At 45.6% G+C, this 22004-nt stretch overlaps 1 protein-coding gene across 15 annotated transcripts in view; it reads left to right on the plus strand.

Annotated features, from left to right (window-relative positions):
• Window positions 1-22004, plus strand: part of CAPN13 (calpain 13) — a 70300-nt gene that overhangs the window by 39225 nt on the left and 9071 nt on the right. For 10 of the 15 annotated variants that reach the window (XM_086870949.1, XM_086870918.1, XM_086870909.1 and 7 more), the window contains 13 exons: window positions 2083-2216; window positions 4095-4269; window positions 5155-5226; window positions 6960-7045; window positions 8413-8487; window positions 9812-9978; window positions 11430-11578; window positions 14656-14816; window positions 16373-16409; window positions 17968-18030; window positions 19361-19418; window positions 19952-20019; window positions 21520-21588. In XM_086870949.1, coding sequence (XP_086727075.1) covers window positions 2083-2216; window positions 4095-4269; window positions 5155-5226; window positions 6960-7045; window positions 8413-8487; window positions 9812-9978; window positions 11430-11578; window positions 14656-14816; window positions 16373-16409; window positions 17968-18030; window positions 19361-19418; window positions 19952-20019; window positions 21520-21588 — 1314 coding nt within the window. The remainder of the gene's footprint in view (window positions 1-2082; window positions 2217-4094; window positions 4270-5154; window positions 5227-6959; window positions 7046-8412; window positions 8488-9811; window positions 9979-11429; window positions 11579-14655; window positions 14817-16372; window positions 16410-17967; window positions 18031-19360; window positions 19419-19951; window positions 20020-21519; window positions 21589-22004) is intronic. The other 5 variants (XM_023922938.2, XM_086870894.1, XM_086870975.1 and 2 more) reach the window with 1 other exon arrangement.

Below are 22004 nucleotides of genomic sequence, written 5' to 3' on the forward strand. Positions count from 1 at the left end.
AAGGATCTGCCCTGGGTGCTAATGTCCCTGCTCTCAGAAAGAAACTAATTCAATCTTTAAAGACTATAAATGGTCAAGACCTCAGTTTCAGGAAACATCCAAAAAGTGCTTTTTAACACCATGCAAAAGGCTGGTGATAGTTGGTTGACATGCAATTTTCTCTTTACTTGATTCCAGAATTGGATTTTTCCAAGATCCCTGTCCAGGAAGATAAAAAGGAGGCAAAGTAACCACACAGCATTCTCCTTTTTACCATCAGGACCTTAGAGGTCTTGTTGTGATCTTGAGACTATCCATTTTTTTTCCTTCTCTTAAGCCCAGGAAAAAAAACTCCTGGTTTAAAAGGCTTATTATAAACCTGAAGAAGAACTTCCCTCTTTGCATCCTGCCTAAATAGCGATTCTTGGTTTTATTTACTACCACATTCACAGCTGCAGTACTTAAATCCCATAAAGGGATATAAAAAAATTTCATGAAGCCAGAATCAAGCCCAAAAGTGATCCTCTCTGAAAGCAGGAGAATGGCTTCTCCCGTACCGCTCTTGTACTTCCAGAGCACTCTAGGACTTCCCATGAAGTTTCTCTTTCCCTCTGCAGCTTTTCCTGTCTTTGTGAGCTCGGATGAGACCACCGTCTCAAAGTCTGTGGTAGTCAGGACAAAGCAGCTGTCTTTATGCAGCTGAAGAAAAACACAGTGCAGCATTCAGACAGCCTCCAAGCTTGAGCTCCCTACCAAACATGGCCAAAGGAGCTTGACTTTTGGAAAAACATCACTCAGTGGGTTTGGACTGCAGTAATCCCCACAGCAAGTTCTGTACATTCTCCTTGTTTACCTGCTGTGTTTGCACATGAAGCACTGTGGGGAGGTGTGGCTGGATGTCACACCTTTTCTCAACACAGACCTGCTCCTAGGTGTTGCCTGATGACAGAAGGGCTCCTCAGGTGACTGAAAGGACAGCTCCTTTTGGACAGTCCTTTTGCCTGTCTCTCCTTCGGGCAGAGGACAGCCAGTGGAAGCCTTTTCCTCAAGCCCCTTCCAGCCAAAATGAAGCAGAAGCTTCAGATCTCTCCTGGAGCTCATCTGAGAGGTTCCAACCCTGCCACCTCCTGCCACCACTAATGCAGCAAGGGAGAGGCCTGGGTGAGGCAGAACACAAGTAGGGTCAGACCTGCTTTCAGCTGAGCAGTCTGTAAGCTGCTTTGCTGCTGGGCAGATCTGGTCTTGTGCTTTTCTAGCAGAACAGCTCATTTTGGGTTTTTCATTGACCAAAGCTGTTGAAATAAAATCATGCTAGACTAAATCTATTGCTGGCATGCTTCCACTAGAGTCCTTAGCATTACTGCAAATAAGAGCTTGGCCTCTTATGATTTCGAATCATGCTAAGCTACATTAATCTGCTAATGACTCTGGAAATGGCTCCTTTAGTTCATCCCAGCAGATCTCTATTCCTGTCTTTTCCCTTGAAAAGTTTCATCAGTTGGATCAGCTGGAGAAACACCTGCTCTGTCCACATGCTGGAGAGACTGCCTGTGTCCTTCTCATCCATCAAGGAGATGGATAACACCTCAAAACACTCTTTAGTCACTGCACTGTCTCTGTCCATGACAGCATGTCGGAGTCTTAATTGAAATACAGAGGAAAGAAAATTTAGAGGCTGGATCTTGACAGAGGCTCTCTGGCCAAGAGCTGTGCAGGGAAAATCCAAGTGTGGCTGAGGAGTGAGGCTCATGGAATCCACCTGCGTGATTGTTCTTTATCTTCTTGAAATCTTTCTATCGCTCAAGAATGTTAGCATATTCCCTGTGTTGAATCTTTCCTCCTACTTATTGCCAGACTAGCTATACTCCCCAAGGACTTTCCCTGGCACTGGGAAATCCAGCCAGTTGGTAACTTGGTTAACAATGGGGACCACTAGCCTGAGGCAGTTCAGGAGAAAACTTGCACATATCCATGCTTTAGATTAATTCCTGTGCTGGTTCAGGGAGCTTTTTCTTTGCATGGACATTAGTGCTTGAAAGAGGTTTGTTATTTTATTTTATTTACTCTCTTTTTAAACTACATTTTTATTTTATTTATTTCCAGTTCTGGCAATATGGAGAATGGGTGGATGTAGTGATAGATGACCGGCTGCCATTCCTAAATGGAAGATACCTGTCTGTACATCCCCGAACTTCAAATGAATTCTGGCCATCCTTGCTGGAAAAAGCATATGCCAAGTAAATATGCCTGGTCTGTTCTGCCACCCAACACTGAATGCTTTCTGTGGTTGGTTTCACCCTCTGCTTTGTGCAAAGCACACAGGAAGGAGTTCAGGCTGACAGCTGCCTATGCGGTCCTGTCATTTATGCAAGGAGCTGTGGCTGCAGCCAACACAAACTGGAGATGTTTGCCTTGGGTTAGACCTAACTGTACGCAGCCCTGAAGGTAGCCAGCCCTAAATTTATGCAGTTCAGCTCTGGGATGTTAATGCCTGAGAAACAAAATTAGCAGGGCAATGGTTGGTGACACAAAAGGGCCTGGAATCTTCCTATTTTAGGCAAACTTCTTTGTCTCTGTTTTTCTTTCCACATTATTCTGTTTAAGACTGCAGAGTCTAAGCGGGGATTACCTGTGTTTACAGTCACTAATCAGAGATCATGTGGACATTTGAATCAGGCAATGAGAGGAAGCATGACTGAAGAACATGCCCAGGCACAGCACATGCACTCCTAGGACTCTCTGATCAGCTCTTACTTCACAAAGAGCTCTGACCCTTAGCTGAGGCCCCTGGAGTATGTGGGGTAAATAATGCCTAATAAAGAGATAACAATTTTTAAAAATCCTCTGGAAAGGGGATCAGACTGTGGTCCCTTGACATTTGCCCATTTCCCATTATTAAAAATGCTGAAGAAAAAGTCCTGTGTTATGGGTGGTATGAAGGGCTGGAACTTGGTACCTGATGCTGGTGTAACATCTGCAGTGCAGTGAAGTGGAGATGAAGAAAAGAGGAAATTTTGGCAGATTTGGTCAGGAATAAGGAAATGTTAAAGCGGCATGAGAGCAACTCAGGAAGAGAATGCATTTTGCCCTGAGATATCTCAGAAAAGTTGACTCAGGATTCAGTATCAATTTGCTGCAAAAGGTTTTAATTACAATGCATACCAAACCTCTATTAAATTAAAGTTGCAAGCAATGCCGTTTATGAGATTCCCATTTGAGAAGTTATTCCCCAGCGCCCAAGACAAATTCTTTTCATCAGTGTAGGACAAGGACAACTCTTCAAAATACAATTAGCTGCAGACTTCATTTGATTACATTCATTAAATACAGTGTCTATGGTGGGGTTTAACAGCATGCTCTACCTGCTCTAAGTACAGCATGTTCCAGCTTATTTGCTGTCTCAATAAAAACCACACGATAAAAACAACAAGGTCCGTGTTGGCAATATTAAATTATTATCCTATTATTGTGCTCTAGCAGAGTGAACTGGGAACAGTGCTGAGAACTCGTTTCTGCCTTGCCCTGGAAGCATGGGTAAATACCTTCACCTGTCTTTTCCTTTTTCTCATTTGCAAAAGGAATACTGGCCATTTTTGTGAAGAGTCCTGTATAACTATGATTCAGAAACTAACAGTTCAGCTCCATTTGACCTGAAACATCCATTTGAACTAGTCACTCTTGGCTCCCTTCCTGTTCAAAAAAAAAACCCCAAAAAATGGATGCTTCAAGATGAGATGCAGCTCATCTCCCTAAAATGCTTGTGCTGGCATGAGATGCACCTTATTATTTTCCACTGTCTGTAAATGGCTCTGGACAGCTGCCTCAGATGGGGATGAATACATAGAAAAAGCTTTCCCTTTGTCTCGTTCCTTCCACAAGACATGTGCTGTGCCTGGCCAAGTATTTAGATCACGTTTCCTTTCATTACCTGGCCACAATGTCTGCACACCCCGGGCTCCCCTGGGCTCACCACCTCGATGCACACGCTCATTTTTAAAGCAAGCACTGTGCATTGTTTATGAAAACAGTGTAAGGACTAATTAACTTCTCTCTTTTTTTTTTTTTTTACTTTTTTCTTTTTGGTTTTTTTTTTATATTTTAAATTTTTTTCATAGGCTGCGGGGCTCCTACCAGAACCTGAATGGAGGCTACCTTTCAGATGCTTTAGTAGACCTCACAGGTGGAGTCCAAGTGCAGTTTTCATTGAAGGATCCACCTCCTGATCTGGAGGAGATCCTGAAAGCAGCTGACAAATCTCGGTGCCTCATGGGGTGCAGCACCTCAGGCCAGGTGAGTCACAGGGCTGGTCACATGCCTGTCTCCATTTACTGTGTTGGCACAAAGGTGGCTCTTTGGAGGGGAAAAGGAAGTCCATAACCACTCTGTAAACTTTATGGGTTTATGGGTTTATGGGTGCCTGAAGGGATCTTGGCAGCAGAAAGTAACTAAGGTTTTCTGGTAACGAATGTAAAGGCATTTGGGCAGATGTAGATGGATTGGTCTAATGGAGAGGGGGCTGTGGCATCTCTCCTGGCTAATTCCAGTGCAATAGAGTGGTGTCCTCTTTCAGCAGGCCTGATTTCAGCCTCATAACTTTGTGATCAACACTGGCAAGGCCAAAACACACCTCTCTTCTGATGTAATGATTTCATTGTGGCTTGCAGGCTTACTGGTAATAAAGCAGGGAAGTTGCAAAAGTTTGTGATAGCGAGTACCTTTGATAAAATGTCTCCAAGGCTTCCCTTACAGCATGTGACATGTGACTGCAAAGTGTGTGACACTGCTCCTGTGGTGCCTACTTCCTCAGGACAGGAAGTTTCACTGCTGCAAACAAGCCAAAGACTATTCCCTCGGCTCAGGGAATAGGCTGAGAGTGGCAGAAAAATTTGGCAGTCCCCTAGTCTGACAGCAAGCCACCCAGTCCAGGTCATTCTGCAGTTGCAGCAGCTCTGGACCATGGAGGAATTTGCAAAGAAGTGTAGATTTGTTAAATTTCCTGCTTTGCTGATGGCTGCAGTGGGAACAGCCACGGTCCTGTGGAGTATCTCAGTATCTGACAGCAGTGCTGCTGTGAGGCTTTGTTTAGTGCCATGGCAAGTGACAGTGCTGGGAGCTGCTGACTGTGTCCTTACAGTGTGGCAGAGAGCTAAAAGCTGTGCTTTCTCCCTTCTGCAGTCAAGGAGAAACATAGAGCTGAGGAATGGGATTGTACAGGGTCATGCCTATACTGTCACAGGAGCTGTGAAGGTAAGATCAGAGACTTGTTCCTGCCTGGACATCTTGTACTGACCATCCACCACAGGGAAGTTGTGCTGCTGTTCCATTCAGAGTGATCTGAATTAGCTTCACACTTAGGGGGCTTTGTTGAAAAGGACATAGTTCAAATTCCAAGAGATGGAAGGACTCTGGCACAACGAAAGGAGGGAGGATATACGAATCCATATTGTTTTCTAATGGAAAATGCAACTTAAATTTACTTTTGTTCTGGGACACTTCAGCAGAAAATACAATGTTTCTGGAGATTTTCATTCCATGCTGACTCTTAAAAAATGTGCTTTTGTGTTTCAAATGTAAGTAGAAGCACTGCCTGAAATTGTGGGATTTGTCATGTGATGCAAATCTACATTTGTTCAGCTCAATCACAAGCTGCCAAAAATCACTGTGTGAAAAGTAAATCACTGGTTCAAGAACATTGTTTCTCCATCTTTTAAAGCTGCTGTACTCATGCAGAACTGCTCCTGGCTGAATATTAATACTGATGATCTGAGAACAAATTTATCACATGGATCAAAAGAAATTAAGGATTTTTTACAGCCAGAAGTCAGAACATGGCTTAGCCCAGTAAGCTGTAGTGCACACAGGGAGAGTTAACACTGAAGAGGGAAACCAAACAATAGCTATGCTGTCAAGCAAGATAGCTACAAAACATTTGAATCTTGGAACCTAAAGTACTTTGGAAAGGGGATGTTGCTTTCCCTAAGGTATTTTCTCCCTTATCTCTCTCTCTCTCTCTGTTGGTTTTCTCTATGAGCTTGGCTTTGGTTCATGTCCCCTCGTGCCATGGCATGCTCGGTGCTATCATCACAGCCAGTGTGCTGCTCCTTGGAGGACACATTCTTGTAGCTACTAAATGGAAAGATGGGGGTTGCCAAGCTCCAGAAAAGGCCCCAGCTGTCTCTTTGCAGGGCAGGGGCAGAAGGGTCCCTAATTCTGTTGGAGGAGAAGGCAGGCTGTTCCAGCCTCCTGCTGCTCCTGGTGTGTGCAGAGAGGAGGAACAGTCTTTGTCCCACTTAAAGAAGTGCCAAGACATCTGAGGCATTGTGCTAAGGGGAAATGATTAGAAGCTGGGCCTTTGCCTGGGAAGAGACTGCCGTGGTATTGTTTCCAACACCGCCTGTGTGCATAAGGAGAGCCCAAAAACAAAGGTTTGCTTCTCCTTTCCACTTCCACCATTTTGGCTTCATTGGCAAGAGTTAGTTGCTTCTGACTTAAATCAGTGGCAGCAAAAGGAGGAAAGCACCAGACACCCCAGCTGTTGCAAACCACAGTATTGTAGACACAGACCCACAGATTCTGTATATTGTCAGCTCTCTTGCTGACTGTTGGCTTTCACTCCAGGTAGTCTGGTGACCTCGTTCCTCAAAGTCTCTGCCTTTGCTGACTCACAGCATCAGATGTGCAGAATTAGGCACTGGAATTTCCCAAGGCTGTTGAATTCATGCAGTGTGACAGGAATGCTGCTGCTTCTCTCTGTGTCAGCTATTCACTATCCTCAGGAAAGCAAAATGGGTGCAGTTTTCTCTCACACATCATTCCTTTGCAATGTAGCAGAAGGCACTGATTTTTCGCTGCTGGGAAAATGAGATCAGATGTTAAATCTAGTCTCTGAGTGTAGAGGAAGTTCCATTTTCTTACCCTTCTCTTCACTGAATATCACAATTGTGAAAAACTGTGACTTTGTTTTTCTTTCATCTTTACAGATCCCCTACAAGAATGGCTGGAAACATATCATCAGGATCTGGAATCCGTGGGGCCATGGGGAGTGGAAGGGGCCCTGGAGTGATGAGTAGGGTCTTAAGGCTTTAATGTCATAGGAAATCAATAACTTTTTATAAGAATTCTTTTATAAGAACCTCTTCCCCACACCCATTTTAACAAAACAGATATTTCCAAGTCATCTAATTAGAAGCATTATTTCCATCTGCATAGCGGCTGCTTGCAGAAATACAGCCCAGGGAACACTAATGCAGACTTGCTAGGCTCAGGTGTTCCTTCTTGTCTGTGTATGCATTTTACCCAGTGCAAAATGCTACAGAAGTCATGGATGAAAGAGTTCTTATTTCCTGGAGTAAGCTCTGACCATGTCCTTAGATGCTGGCTGGCAGCTTCTGTGGAATTCTCCTGCAGCAATCACACATCCACCTTTCTCCTGTTTCTCCTGCTCCCATGAGTCTGACTCTGGGAAGAGGATGGTTAGATGGGCCCATGGAGCAGGGCAGAATTGAACACAGAGGGACAGAAAGGCTCCCTGGTTATCCCAAAGGCAAAGTGCCAGGGAATGGCTTGAACTAATCTTTTGGATCCTTCATGCAGTTTTGGGGGGATGCAAGGACCACTTTGCTGCCTGTGTGGATAATCTAACATATTTTTCCTAGAGAAAGGAATGACATAGAGTGCAAGAGTGTTTTGTAAATAAATAGATTGTAGTTTTCCTTTTGGAATTGCATCAGTGTTTCCATGATTAGAGAGATGTTCTTGTGACACTCTTAGGTTATTTAATAGCGTCCCAGCCCTCCCTGTTGCTAGGACCACACACAAGCACTCTGCTGAGAAAAGTCAGGCTGGAGTGTTGTGTCTGGAAGGGTTGTTGGGCTGTGCAGAGGTGTCTAAGGCTGGAATAGCTGCTCTCTGCTCTGGCAGCATCCTCCCATCCTTTTGCAAAGGTGAACTACAATCCTAAATGTAATTGAAATGTCAGTAGCACGTTCCCAGGTAACCTGCACAGATCAATAAATTATTGATTCACGTGCTGTTTATTTATCTTAAACTCTGCAGAAAGTACAATTATCACTTAATTATAAACACTCTGCTTGGAAACAACAAGTTTGACTGGGTAATGTGCTCTCTACAGGTCAGTGTAATATCAGTGCTTCAGAGCCCTGTGCTTGGTGCCTCACTAACCTCTCCAGCACGGGGACAGGTGACCAGGACAGCAGGGAGGGTTCCCCACCCCAGGGTGGGCAGCTCAGGCATAGCAAAGGCACAGAGTTTTATTTGCTGGCCTTGGCTATGAAGGTATCACACAGAGTCCTGTTTCCAATGAGCAGTTTGTTCACCCCTCCTGATCCCTCATGACCTGACAGGTTGGTTGGAGGAATAGGCCAAAGATGAAAAATTGTGCCTCACATCTTGTTGATCTGTTCTTTTTTGCAGCTCTCCTCAATGGGACCGTGTTGAGCCTAAATACAGAGAAGCCCTACTCAGAAATAAGGATGATGGAGAATTCTGGTATTTCCCTATTGTTCCTTTGCCTACTGGGTTTTCTGTTTGCCTTTATTATGAAAAAAGTAATTTTGGCAGATCTCTGTTCTTGGTGGTGGCTCAAGGCACCCTGTGTTAGCTGTGTGCAAACAGCTCATTGGAGATTGTCCTGACCCTGTGGTTTCAGAGGAAACAAGACCTGAAAAAATGGAGTTGGTCAAGATTAAGTGACAAGCTGATGAAAAAAAATTGAAAAGTGAGAGAAGTAAAAATCCAGCCCTCTGATGCCTGGTCATTTTGTCACACTGCCTCTCATAAAGTGTATGGTTTGAACCTTGGACTGACAGATGCTGAAAGGGACAGCTGGCTAAGCAGGTCACTCAGCTTGTGCACTTAACTTCTCTGCAGGTGCTTGTGGTTTTTCACTGCCTCTGATTGCTCTCAGATACAGCTTAGCCATGCGTGGGCTGTCCCTTAGAAAAACTGATTATTCAGAAAGTGCACACGTGCCCTGTGGGGCTCTGAGGAAAGCAGGGCAACAGCAGGTGGGTCTGAAATACACACTTGAGGCTTGAGTGAAGCATGAGCGTGGGACAGAACACTGTGGAGGTACAAAAGCTGGAGGTGGCAGGACAGGGCTCCAGCAAGATACCCCAAACGCGTCCTGTGGTTTACCCTGGGCATTAGGGACAGTCAGGGCAGCCCAAAATGCATTGAGAGCTGAGCTCTTCTGCAAGGTGTAGCAGCCACCTGAGCTGCAGGTGCCTGCAGTGCTCTCAGCAATCCCTTTTTAAAGGCATGGGGTGAATGTGGATACCTAACTGGTGTCTTCACAGAATCACAGGTCAGGCACAGGGTTGTGATGATTGTGGAATACTCCAGTGAGGGACACTCCTCAACCTCTCTGGGAAACATGTTCCAGCATGAAGTCAGTTGCACGGTAAAGAAATTCTTCCTCATATTCAGGTGGAACTTCCTGGGCACCAGTTTCTGCCCATTGCCTCTGATTCTATTGATTGGCATCACCAAGCAGAGCTTGATCCAGCCTCTGACACCCTCTCTTCAGATGCTGACATCGATGAGGTTCCCTCTCAGGGCTGAACAGCCCCAGCTCCCTCAGCCTTTCCTCAGAAGGGAGGTGCTCCAGTCCCTTGATCATCTTCATAGCCCTCCACTGGACCTGCTCCAGGAGCTCTGTGTCTCTCTCTTGTACTGAGGAGCCCAGAACTGGACACAGCACTCCAGATGTGCCTCACCAGGGCTGAGCAGAGGGCCAGGACCACCTCCCTCATCTCCTGGCAATTTTCTTCTGTCTTCAACTGAATGATGAGATTTTCCACCTTCTCTGCAGGATGTCCTGTGAGAACTTCCAGGAGGAGTTTTCATGGCTGTATATATGTAACAACACCCCAACATTTCTGGACTTTGGAGATGAGCACTACACAACGTGGTCTCTGAACAGCTACACCAGCCTGTGGAGCCCAGGCCTTCCCACGAGGAGGAACCGCTATTCCCAGGGTAATGGATGCTCAGTACCCGCTCATCTCCTCCTCTCACGGATGCTTACAGTGAAACATTCACTCTGAGCACCGAATTGCAGAAGTATTGATTGCCAGTTGTTAATGCCTGCCTTTCCCCATTACAGCACTTATCAGCTAAACAGGCAGAAACAAAGCAACAGCACTGGCTGCTGAGTTAAAACGGGAGACTTGTGATTTAGGAACCCTGGACTCTTTAAGTCAAAATGAGCTTGTAAATCTTCTTTCAGCCAGTTGCAGTAGGTGTTGCTGGGGACCTCATCAGAAAGTCTGGTCTGGCAAATATGCTGTTGATTTTACAGAGCAAAAAGTACTCTGAAATTAAATGGATATGGAATGAAAAAAATGTGCTACAAAGCTCTATTTTTTAAGGTAAAAAGGTCTTTGGGCTGATAAGACTGGTGGTTTTACTGCCTGTGCAAGAATTCTTCTGGCACTGTAAGCTCCAATCAGTAGTAGTATATTTTTACATTTTTATCTTATCTCACTTGTTTTTTTTGAGCTGCATCAGTATTTGGGCTTTGTGTTTTTAATCTAGGATGGTAATATCTGATCAGTGAAGAGGCTTGACTTCAAGAGCCTTGACCTAGCAGCAAACAGGTTTTGTCTTACAGATTTCAGGCCCCTGCTCCTATCCTGACCACCAGGTCTCAAGGTGTGGTAACAAAGCAATGCCTGTGCTGCTGCACACCGCAGTCACTGGGACTGGGCAGGGAGATGCAGGGGCTGAACTGAGAGTGTGCAGGCAGAGCCATTTTCCTTGGAGCTGTGTTTTCCAACAGCCCTCTAGTGAAGTCCCTGTCCAAGTACAATCGTTCTAATTTGCAACTTTCAGGGCCACCCAGCACAGGGAGCTGGATTAAATTCTACTCTACTGCCATCTCAGTGCTTTTTTCCCAGTTTGGGCACTTCATTGTTTGTTTTTTTTTTTTTAACCAGGAATGCTTCCTGTTAATGCCTTGGCCAAGAAGCAGCTGTTTCCCTCTGGTGCTTGACATTCTGTCTGTCCATCACAAACATCAGCAGAGGGGGGAGGAGAGAATACCTTTGCACCATTTTGTCCTTTTCTGTGTGTTTAATCTCAAAGCCACAGTCCTTTTCAGCTCAGCCTCTGGTCAGGTGCCTGACTGTGAGCCACTGCTTTTCTGCTGCTGGGAAAGTGTGCCATGTAGGTGAAGCAGATGGGGGGGGGTTGAGAAATCCACACGACTTCTGTGACTTTGCCAGAGATTTCTAAAATGACAAATATGCAATTAGTTTACCTCCAGATGCCTCAGCTTCTGGTGCTAGTGTGGAGACTCGAGTGCTCTGTTGTATTGAAAGGATCTTGGAGCAGTGACTGCCTGTTCCTCTGGGTCCACACATGCAGTATCTTACACAATAGGCTGGAACATCTCTGTGCCTGCTGTTAACCTATTAACACTTTCTCAGCAGGTGCAACTTCAACAAACCCTCAGTATTTTTTCAGAGTTCTAGATCACAACCCAAAAACCTATAATGTAGCGATTTCACTCATGCAAAAACACGCTGAGCATGTGCAGGATGAAAAAAACCTGAAGATTGGCTTCTTCATCACCACGGTAAGCACAATCAGATGTCCTGTAGGCACTGTTGTTCTCTGTGTGGTTTATTTTACCTGTATGTGGGAGTGAAAGACTGAATTGCCTTTTGGTCTTTTTAAAAGTCAGTATGTGGTGTGAATTTCTGGGTGCCTTCCATTGTAGAAACTCAGAGTAAAAATAGAGTCTAGCAGGCTTAGTTTCTTTTATTCATGTCTTAAGGAACAAAGGTGGCACGTTTATTTCTGTAGCACCCCAGAACAGCCCTGGGAAACTCAGGGAGTCCCTGGGTCAGAAGATGTGCCAGGGTAATATCCTCTGTACAGCAGCACTGGTGACATGCCATGCAGGCTAGGCACAAGGCATGACAGCCAGCACTAGCCACAGCCCTCAAGCAGCATTCCAGCTACAGTAGGGAAGCAGATGGTCTCTCGTTCCCCAGAGTGGGCCTGTCTTACTCATCCTCCTGTTTTCTATCTGAAAAACTTCGTAGAAACATTTACAAAACACATGAGAGCCTTTGCTCGAGACCAGTGTAGAGGAAATCCACTCAGATACCTGGGACCTGCACTACAATTTCTCTGGGCTTTTTTCTTGGTGACTGTTCAGAGAGGTGCCTTTTCAAGCTATTCTCAGAGCACTACAAGGCTTACTGAAAGCACAGTTGCTAGTATGGATGGATGCTAACCCTTCCCAAAGCATTTTTGTTGTTGGCTGATGACTGTGGGAGGCTATTGTTTTAATCCCAAAGACTAAAAAGGAAGCAGGGATTGCTATAACCCTAATTTCTCCTCATTCTCCTCATTACTGGAGAGGTTTGTTCTAGTCTCAGACTTTAAATAATTGATGCTGTGAGTTTAACAGCTCCTCATAAAAGGAGAGCATGGCTTTGTAGCTCATAAAAAAAGTGTGTCTGAGAAATAAAAGATGTCATTAAAAGGGCATCCCTCCAGCAAGTGGAGCTCACTATCCCTATGGGAGGATATCCCCTGCCCTGTGCGGGTATCAAGTCTGCAGGACTCCATTGGGCCAGCTGTGCCTCTGAGAAAGAGTTCCTGCTCCTGGTAAACACGGAATTTCTCCTTCCAGCATCCCCAAAAGTCACCAGATATGGAGGTCTCTGTGTGCACATGCACGATACACGTCCACCTTGATTAGTTACTCATTTTAGGAGAAGTGACCTTCACTGGGAGGTCATGATGTAGGTTTTGATTCCCTCAAAAAAGGGATTATTTAATCAGGAAGCAGACTAGGAGACAGATTTTCTCTATTCTTTCTTCATATTTAAATTTTTTTTTCCCCCTCCAGTTGATGGTCAGGTGTGTTTTCTCTCTCTTGGTAAGAGATGGACCAAGGATGGATGACCCTCAATGAGTTTATCCAGCCGGGATGAGATGGCCTCTGTGGGCTGTCAGCCCATAGCTCACCTCAGGCTCCCTTGGGGCTCAGGGCACTTGGGTTTCTGACCTCAGGGGTGATCTCCTACACAGGAGCTGAAGGGCAGGGCCAGAACAGAGCATTACTGGAGACACCTGGATTACTGAGGAGCACCTGAGCAGTGAGGGCAAGGGAACAGTTACGCTGTTCTGTCACACAATCGCTTTTATTAATAGAAACAATATTGTACAGGTGCATATTCACACAGAGGGCTATACAGACAACATTCCCTCATAGACACACACAAAGTATTGTAATATGAGAGCTGCTCTACCAGCTCCTCACAGCCAGCCTGGTGTCCTGTCCTGGTAGAAGCAAAAGCCAAGTCCAGGAGCTAAAACCAGAGTGGGTGTGCGTGCCATTCCTTCCGTTTATTTCCCAGTGTTCAGCCTCAGTGCCTGAGGGCAGTCAGAGCATCTGTGGGTAAAAGTTTACAGGGGGTTTCTTTGCACAGGGAGAGTGCAGTTGGCAAGATTCATGTGGCTTCACTCTTCCTCCCTGATCCTCTTTCTCTGCCATGATTCATTAGCAGCATCATCCCGGCTGTTCGGTACCTTTTGAGACACATCAAATTGTTGCTGTGAAGTAAAAGGAGTATTACCCCTTGGCAGGATGAGAGCAGAATGCAGTGCAGGCAAGGATGCAAACCAGAATGGACGTATCTGATAGCTCTAGGAAGCCTTTGATTAAATATAGACGTGGAACACTAATACATGGCTGTGAGGGAAGTTTAATGTTGTGTGATAGAGCTGAGAAATGTATAGAGGCTGATTCTTATCTCACACCGGTTTTGATTCTGTTGAGATATTAATCTGCTTCTGCTTTTTACCAGAAGGAATGTGGAATAAGGCTCAAAAGTGGGGGAAGAAAAGTATTACACCATTTATTTCTTCGCAGCACTGCCCATTTCTATCTGCTCAAGATCTGACCCATAATACTTGGCAGTCTGTGTACCTCCCAGCCGTCTGTAACAGTACTCATCCTATTTTTTTTTTCCTTCCAAAATAGCAGTTTTATGTTATTGTCTCCCAAAGGCATGGCTCATAAATAACTCTGCCACGCTGTATAACCATTCTAAATGGAATTTATACACGCTGATATATTTTGGGGAATATGTTAAGGAAGGGTTTTTTATTATGCTATCTTTACATGTCATCATAGTAATAGCTGTTGCATTATATTTGTTTCATCTCAGCAAAAAAATACTGGAATAACAGATGAAAGATCAGAACACTTGGTTTTCTTGTGACACTTGCTGGTTTGGATTGGGGTTCTTGAAGCATTGTCATCTGGGTGACATGCTTAGAGGACTCTCTGACCTCTTTGAGTCACAGAAGATCTCAGGGAAATTTTTAGTAATAAATAATCATCCTTGATTCCCTCGTGAACTCTGCTTAATGTTAATTGAAGTTCTCTTCAAAACTCCTTACATTCATTTTGGCTTCTGCTTCTTTCAGTTCCTCCACCTTTGAGCAACTTTGATACGTCCTTGAAAAAAAAGTCTGTCCCCTGGATGGGCTTTTTGGGCCACTGGGGAGGTTGAGGCGTGATAGATGCAGTGTGCGTTCAGAGGGGTGTGGGAATGGAAGGCTGCTGGGAGTGTGCTTTCTGATTTACTCTGCTTCCTAACAGGAAGACAGACAGCTGTATTTTTCTTTCAGGAGAACTCCAGAGTTCTGAAGCAAATCTTTATCCGGAGCCGAGATGTGAGCAGCTACTTCATCTTGAGCCCGGGAACCTACGCTGTTGTTCCTGCTGCAACAGCGGACCAGGAATTCCAATTTCTCTTACGAATTTTCATAAAGAGCCAAGACTACAATGAGTAAGATGATGCACACTCCTTAAAGGCCCCTGACTCACAGCCTGCCAGGAATTAACTATTTAATGTCAAGATAACTGATGTGGCAATTTGCTTTTAGTGTATCCTTGGAGGGTGGGGAAGGCACAGAGGAGTGTAAAGCACCTGTTGAGGGGGATCAGTCCTGCACTGCAGAGCAGGGTAGGAGCTCATCTGCAGCCACCAAGGGTCTCAGCTTTGGTACAAAGAGCCACACAAGGGAACCATAATTGTCAGATATGTCCTCAAACCCTGATTGTGGGAACATTTCTCTTTGCTGAAAGGAGGATTGTGAGCTTGATTTCCCTAATTCTTAACAGCTGTTCAGTAGTTTCTTATGTTCTGCTGGCTGGATGCCAGATGGACCATGTCCCATTCTGCTGAGAGTGGGACCTGGAGAAGCCAAGAGCAGTGAAAGGCCTGGATCCTTTCACTTAGCCACCTCATAGACAGGCAGGGCTCCCTGTAGGCATGAGAGCAGCCTTGAAGATAAGTTTAGTGGAAAAATGGTATCTGAGTTCATGCAAAGGCAGCTATTGCCACACACACACATTGACATTACCACGTGAATATTTGGGTGTGGTTTACTCCAGGTAAGCAAGCTTTGAGTCCCAGCATTCACCAAATGACCTGCAAGCATCAGCTGTGCAGTGCCTTCAGCAAGCTTTAGAGTGGATGTGATTGCAGCTCTTACTTCACTGGCCCGTATCTTAATAATGAGATTGCTTTCCAGGCTTTGGCCCCTGGCAAAAATAGCCCAGAACCAACTGAGGCAACTCCTGAGTTATGGAGAGCAAACACAAGGAGTCCGTGCTGTGGGCTGGACTGCCTTCAGCAGGGTGAGTCATGTGTGAGACAGCTCAGCCCTGGAACTGAGCTTTTCAGGAGAGCCTCTGACCCTCACAGACCTTCCTGAGCTAGGCCAGGTGTGGATGTGACCTTCCAGTGAGTTTTTGCAGCACTTACCTATACAGATGTTATAAAAATAGAACCTGGCTTGTCTAATTTCTCTGCCACAAGCAAAACTCAAGTACTGAATGTGGCTGACAAGTGTGCCTTAGAAACAGTGACCCTGGCCCAGTTTCAGGCAGTCTGCAGACATTTAGATGTTGCCTTTTAATAGCCCAGATGCATTTTTTATTCCTGACTGTTAAGCTGGGCAAAGAGAAAGGAGGTGAAAAATTTCTGTGTCTGAAGGCAGGGCGGCCCTGTATTCTGCATGGTGAGGTTAGTCCTGGCGTGCTCAGGGTGAGACAAGCTGCCCTTTCTCTGCTGCTGGTGCCAACAGAGCTGGCTTGGGGAAGGCAGTGGCCCCAGAGCAGCTGGAGACTCAGACCTGTCTGTGCCTGTTTGCACAGAGAGACCCAGGACTGGTGCAGCAGCCTTGTCTGAGCTGGGCCAGGCTGGGCCATGGGTGCTGAGCACCCTGTGGGGCTCTGGGCTGGGTGAGTGCTGCTGGTGGTGCCTGCCTTCTGCCACAGCTGCAAATCAGTGCTCTAGAAAGGCCTCTTTTCTCTCTGATTCTTGTAAATCTTTTCTAGGAACTCAAACTCCCCATCAGGCCCAGTGCTGCCAATGGTAAGAGTCTGAAAACTGGTGAAGGTGCTGATGGTGATCATTTGGTCACCTTTACTGACTCCTCTTCATCTGCTTTTTTCTCCCTTTACCACGCACTACTGTCCCAGATTTTGACTCTGGCACCCTGCAACTTTGCTGGCCATCTCTCTAGAGAGATGGGAGTGACAACAAAGCCCTTCCTCTTCTCATATCTTTTTCAGAGCCTGATTTTGGAGGAAACAGGTCTTATACAGTCCCTTTGTCAGCCTGTCCATCTGTCCTTTTCACCTCACCATCTTTAACACTTTGACAAACCAAATATAGGAGGGGAGAAAGCACTTAAAAGCTTCTAAATTCTTTCAATATCTGTAAGATGTATATCTATGGGGGAGAGAGAGAGAGAAACTTAATTCCTGTGAGTGGGATTGGACATGCCTTCTCCATGGGAATGATGTCATTTAAGTGCTTGGACCCTATAAAGCACAGGAGTCTATAGGGATGAAACTCAAATCAGATTTCTGCTTATTTTCATCAGGATGAAAGAGACAGAGACATAAAGCAAACTGCACTTTGAAACTGGCTGCATCTCTAGTTCAACACACGTGTTTTCCTCTCCAGCCCAGCTACTGTGGGTTTTTTGACTTGCTGTGAGCTGTGCACATTGCCAGGGCTGGTCCAGTCCTGCTAGTCCCACCAGCAAAACCCTGACACTGAGAGGCTGCTATCTACAGCCTTCAAAGACACAGATCTTTGAAGCCAGAGGTGAGAAGCTGCTTCTGGAGAGCAGAAAACAGCCCTTTCCTTATGACTCATTTTCCAGCACACAATTAAGCCCCATTAGAGGGGTAGTGTAAATGGTGACTTTTTATCTCTTTCCACTGACAAGCTGTCAGTTTACCTGACTTTAGTCCTTAGTCAATGTTTTGACTTTGATGAATTGTAGTACCCACAGTTTCTGCTCCTGTTCAGGTATTTGGGTTTCTTTGGTATGAAGTATCTCACACAGAGATGAGGACATTGAGTCTTGGGCTTGGATTTTTTTTCTGAAAACTTTATAATGTTAAGGATAATTCCCCTTAATGCCAGGTAGATCATTTCACTGGAAGGCTGAAAAAAAATCACATAACCATTGAATTGCAATTGCTCAGGTATAGTCCAAGCTTATCTTGGGGTTGAGAGAAAGGAAAAGTCAACTCATGCTCTATTTTCTTGGCTCACATGAATCTCCACGTGCCCTGAGCAGTGGTCCCAACCAAGGTCTGCTAATAAGGATCAGGCCTTGTGTCTCTATACTGAGGTACTGACTTGCTGAATTCCACCCTGGATGTGTTCTGTCATCTTCCTTAGGCACTGAACTGCTCCTTCCTGGTTGTACTAACTGCTGACATCTGAAATATGTTGCTTCCTTCGTTGCAGTAGCAGTTGCTCATTCCTAGTTGACTTTATTTTGGGGGTGTGAAAATTGCAGCCTGTGCTGTACATTCCCTGCCCCTCTAAAGTGTTGCTTGGATTGGCAGACTTTTGCCTCCAGTTGTTTTGTAGCTGAATTATTTATGTCTGCTCTTTGTTTTTGATGCAGGATGTATCAAGACAGAACCAGGACAGCTCCTATAAGGCTCTTTTCCTAAGATATGCTAAGCAGGTATCCTCTCTAAAACATATTGTTGAAAAAAAAATAATAAAAATATGACATCTGGACTTGAAAAAAAGAAAAACTGATCTATGGTGTTGATACAAATCCATTTAGAATTTTTTATTTTTTTTTTGGAAATGTAGCTTCATCTTCAAGTGGATACCCTGAAAATGGTATTGATTGACCTGCCAAAACCCCCAGAAATATGGGACATTCAGCTGGGATAGATTGTCTAGTGCTATATATCAGTGGACTATTGGAGATTTATAGTTATGCTGGTGATGGGCTTGCATGTGTACTTTCTTTTTCTTTTTTTTTTTTTTTTATTATATTTTCATTTGGTTTGTTTTTTTGCTGAAAGCAATTAGAGAGTCTTGGGCAGTCCCCCCCTTTCATCAGCATCATTTTCCATTTGCCTTCTCAGCACTTGGGAACCAGACATCAGTCAGCGTTTGAGTAATTGATTCCTGCTCTTTCAGAGCCAAGCTCTGTGCTCACAGGAGATGCTTTTAATGGTTTAATAAACTGTTATAAAGAACTCCTTGACTTAGTCAAGAGGAAAAAAAATCACTGTCAAAAGTCTCTGCACAATGAACCTCTTGCAGTTAATGGTTATATCAATGCGTGAAGGTGAAAATGAGCACGGGCTGCATGCCGGGTGCCCCGGGGGTGTCTCGGGAGGGAGGCAGGGATCACTGATGGGCAGATCCGGGGGAAGCAGCTCCTGTGCTCCCAGCCCACCTGCACAGCTGTCTGCTGTGCTGCCCATCCCTGCAGAACAAACCCCACGGTGATGGCAGTGCCTGTACTGCGTATAAGTAAAGCCTTATGAAAGAAAAGCCTTGTTGCCCTCATAAAATCAGAATTCAAGCCTACTGCCTCAGCTAAGTATAAGAAAACTATAAGAGAGTGACTCAACTAAAATAAGAGTTAAAAAACCTTAAAAGACATAAGAAATGTGCTACAGAAACTGCTACATATCCACATTGTAGTGTACAGTGATTAGTTAACTTAAGCTTATTGTCCCTTAAAACTATGTAAACTAATAACCAGCTAGCTACTGAAAAAGCCTGACTTTTACAATTACCACCATCTTCAAAATCAATCTTGTGTCCACCGTTGTGCCTGTAACTCATCTGCAGCTGTAGGGAAGAACTTGGAGTGGTTTGGCAGTGTGGAGGGCCTTGTTATGCTCCAGAGAGGATGCTGCTGCTCCCTTGGTACATAAACAGAGGTGCTTGGTTGCCACAGTGCCTGAGAAAAAAAGGTTTTGGGAAAAATTGACACAGGAGAAAACTTAACACTCACAGATCTCTCTTTGTGTTTTATTTTGTGTTAGGGCTCAACTATTGATGCCTTGCAGCTGCAACAACTGCTTAATGAAGTGATCTTGCAAGGTAAAGCTTTTACAGCCCAACTCATGTTTTTGGTGCTTGCCTATCCTTAGGCTAGAGTAAATTGACATAGGATGTAATGGTGTCCTGATGGTCATTAAAAAATCCTCACTGTGGCTTGCTGCACTGTGGGATAAGAGCATGAGAGGGGCACAGCTGGAGGGCTGGAGCCAACTCAGCCATGCACAAGGCACAAAGTGCTCTTAAGGACTTGCTAAATCAGCATAAGTGGCCTTTCTTGTCACTGTCATTTCCCTTATCCTTATTTCAAGAGGGGAGAGTTTCCATCTGTGGGCAGGGACTGTGCAGAGTAAGCCCAAAGAGGGCACCTGTCCTTGGGGAAGGTAGAGATGTCTGAGATGTGCAGATTCCCTCAGCTTGGCACAGAGCCCTTCCTGCTGTTTGAGAGCCTGAATCAGGAGCTTTTCAGCTGTGTGAGCCTTCAGCCTGGTGTCCTCCTTCCCTCAGAACGATGTCCTGATGCCTGTCACAACCCTTGCTCTTGCTAATTCCTTCTGTTTTGTCAATCCTTGCAGATGAAATGACCAGCCTGGGAGGGAGATTCAGCTTTGATTCATGCAGAGGCATTTTAGCTCTGATGGATGTATCCTTTCAGCAGAAGCAATAAACTTCCCTGGTGCTGCCCATCCTTGCCTTGAGTTATGGCTGAGCTGAGCATCCCAGTGTGAGAACCTGCAAGCAAATATTAGCCCCAGGCCCCAGTAAATAACTGTCCCATGGTCCATGCAGGACTTTGCTGTGCATGCCCTGGCTCTGGTGTGTCTGCTGAGAGGTGAGGATCAACCTTCTGCTACCAGCTGACTCTTTGCTCTCATTTTGCCCTCTCTGGGGCTTGGCTAAGCTTCACCCTTGGGTGGGGGTCTCAGGCAGAGGTGAGACAACGAGGCAGGACAGAGCTTAGGTGTAGCTCAGCTGTTCTGTGGTGGTTGCACCATGCTGGGGTGGCGCGTTCATTAGGCTGCCAGCGATGCTGGTGTCAGGGGCAGAAACACTGTCACTGCTGAACCCCAGGCACATGCCTGGCAGGCCATCACAGAGTATCTTTCCAGTGTGTCTTTCCTATTTAGCTGAATCACTCAGTCTTTTTACTACTAACAAGGCAATACAAGAAATACATTTCTGGCCATTGTAGAACAAGGGAGCTCCTTGATGAAAACATCCATTCTCCCATAAATGTGTTTTTCCCCCTTGCTTGCTCATTGTCTCTTTTCCTCCATGTCTTGAAAAAGCTTTGAGACATTTTCAGACCTTTAGAAACTGCCAGAGGATGAATAAAAATGACCAGAAGTCCCTCTCTCTTTCCAGCCTGTCCTGGGATAAGCGGGCTCTGTGAATGCATGGCACGTGCGAAGAGCTGACAAAACCTCTGCTCTGCTGTAATTCAGGATGGATTTTTAATTCTCTGGCCTGCAGATAACCCATGCACAGTGTGACCTATCCTGGCCTGCAAAGCCAGGATCAGCTTTTTTCACTCAGGTTCCACGACAGTGGCACTTGTCTGCTTGTATTTCACTGGTGATGGGTTTTGCTTTCGGGGAGGTTTCACCATGCTGCATTGGGGTGGGTACTGTGTGTCTGCCTGGGACTCCTGGAGGGGAGCAAGCCCACTGACACAGCCCTTCATGCACTCCTGGGGGGTGTCTGCCTCAAAGGCTGCTGCTGCTGCCTGACTGAAGGCATCTGGATCATCTCCTTGTGCTCGTACCTCCTCAGTGCCTGTTCTGGAGGATCCGGGAAGAGCAGGTCCTGTGGGCCCTCATGCAGAGGCAAGGCCCCGGGGCCATGTTCACTCACAGGGGCGTCCGTGCTCCGGGGTTAAATGTCACTGCAGCTTCCCCTGCGGTTAAAGTTTTATATTTATAAAAATAGAAGCCTTTTGTGGACTGTGAGCACAGGCATGAGCAGCTGTACAATGTGTCAAAGAAGGTGGATTTAAACACGACAAAGCTCTTGGCTTTCTCAGCATGAAGACAGAAGAGGCCGCATCTCGTGTGTTTAAGTTCTATGGAGGCAGCATCCTCAAGCAGCAAAGACAGCCAGGTTTAGATCTCATTAAGTGCTCGATTCTTAACTAAATGCACAGCTCAACTCGAATGGAAGACTCACCCTGCAGGAGTTCGGGAGCCTCTGGCGAAGTCTCACTAAGTACATGGTACGGGGTGGGGGTGGCTCTCTCTGGGCTGTGTGTACTCTGGATTCTGTGGATTCTGCGGATTCTGCACCCCAGGGCTTTCCAGCAGCGGGGAGCAGATGCTCTGTGCTCTCACAACGCTGCGGGGGGAAGCCTTGCCAAGGCTGCTTGCTTAGCGGGTCAGAGTTCCCTCCTCTCACGCAAGGGAGGCAGTGGTGTGTGTAAAGTGCTCCAAATGAGCAGCCCAGCCTTTCCCAGCAGACAACACTGAGGGAAAATGTAGGAAGGCCAGTTAGGCTCAGAATCTGATGGAAATCTCCACATCTGTGCCACCACTAACAATTTCTTTTTATTTATTTTGGTTTTTTTTAAAAAAAGGCTTTCTAAGCTGAAATGAGTTCTTAAACAGAATCATCTGAAAAATGTCATTTCCTCAT

This window comes from Cyanistes caeruleus, chromosome 2 (assembly GCF_971803275.1).
Source record: "Cyanistes caeruleus chromosome 2, bCyaCae1.hap1.1, whole genome shotgun sequence".
Lineage (NCBI taxonomy): Eukaryota > Metazoa > Chordata > Aves > Passeriformes > Paridae > Cyanistes > Cyanistes caeruleus.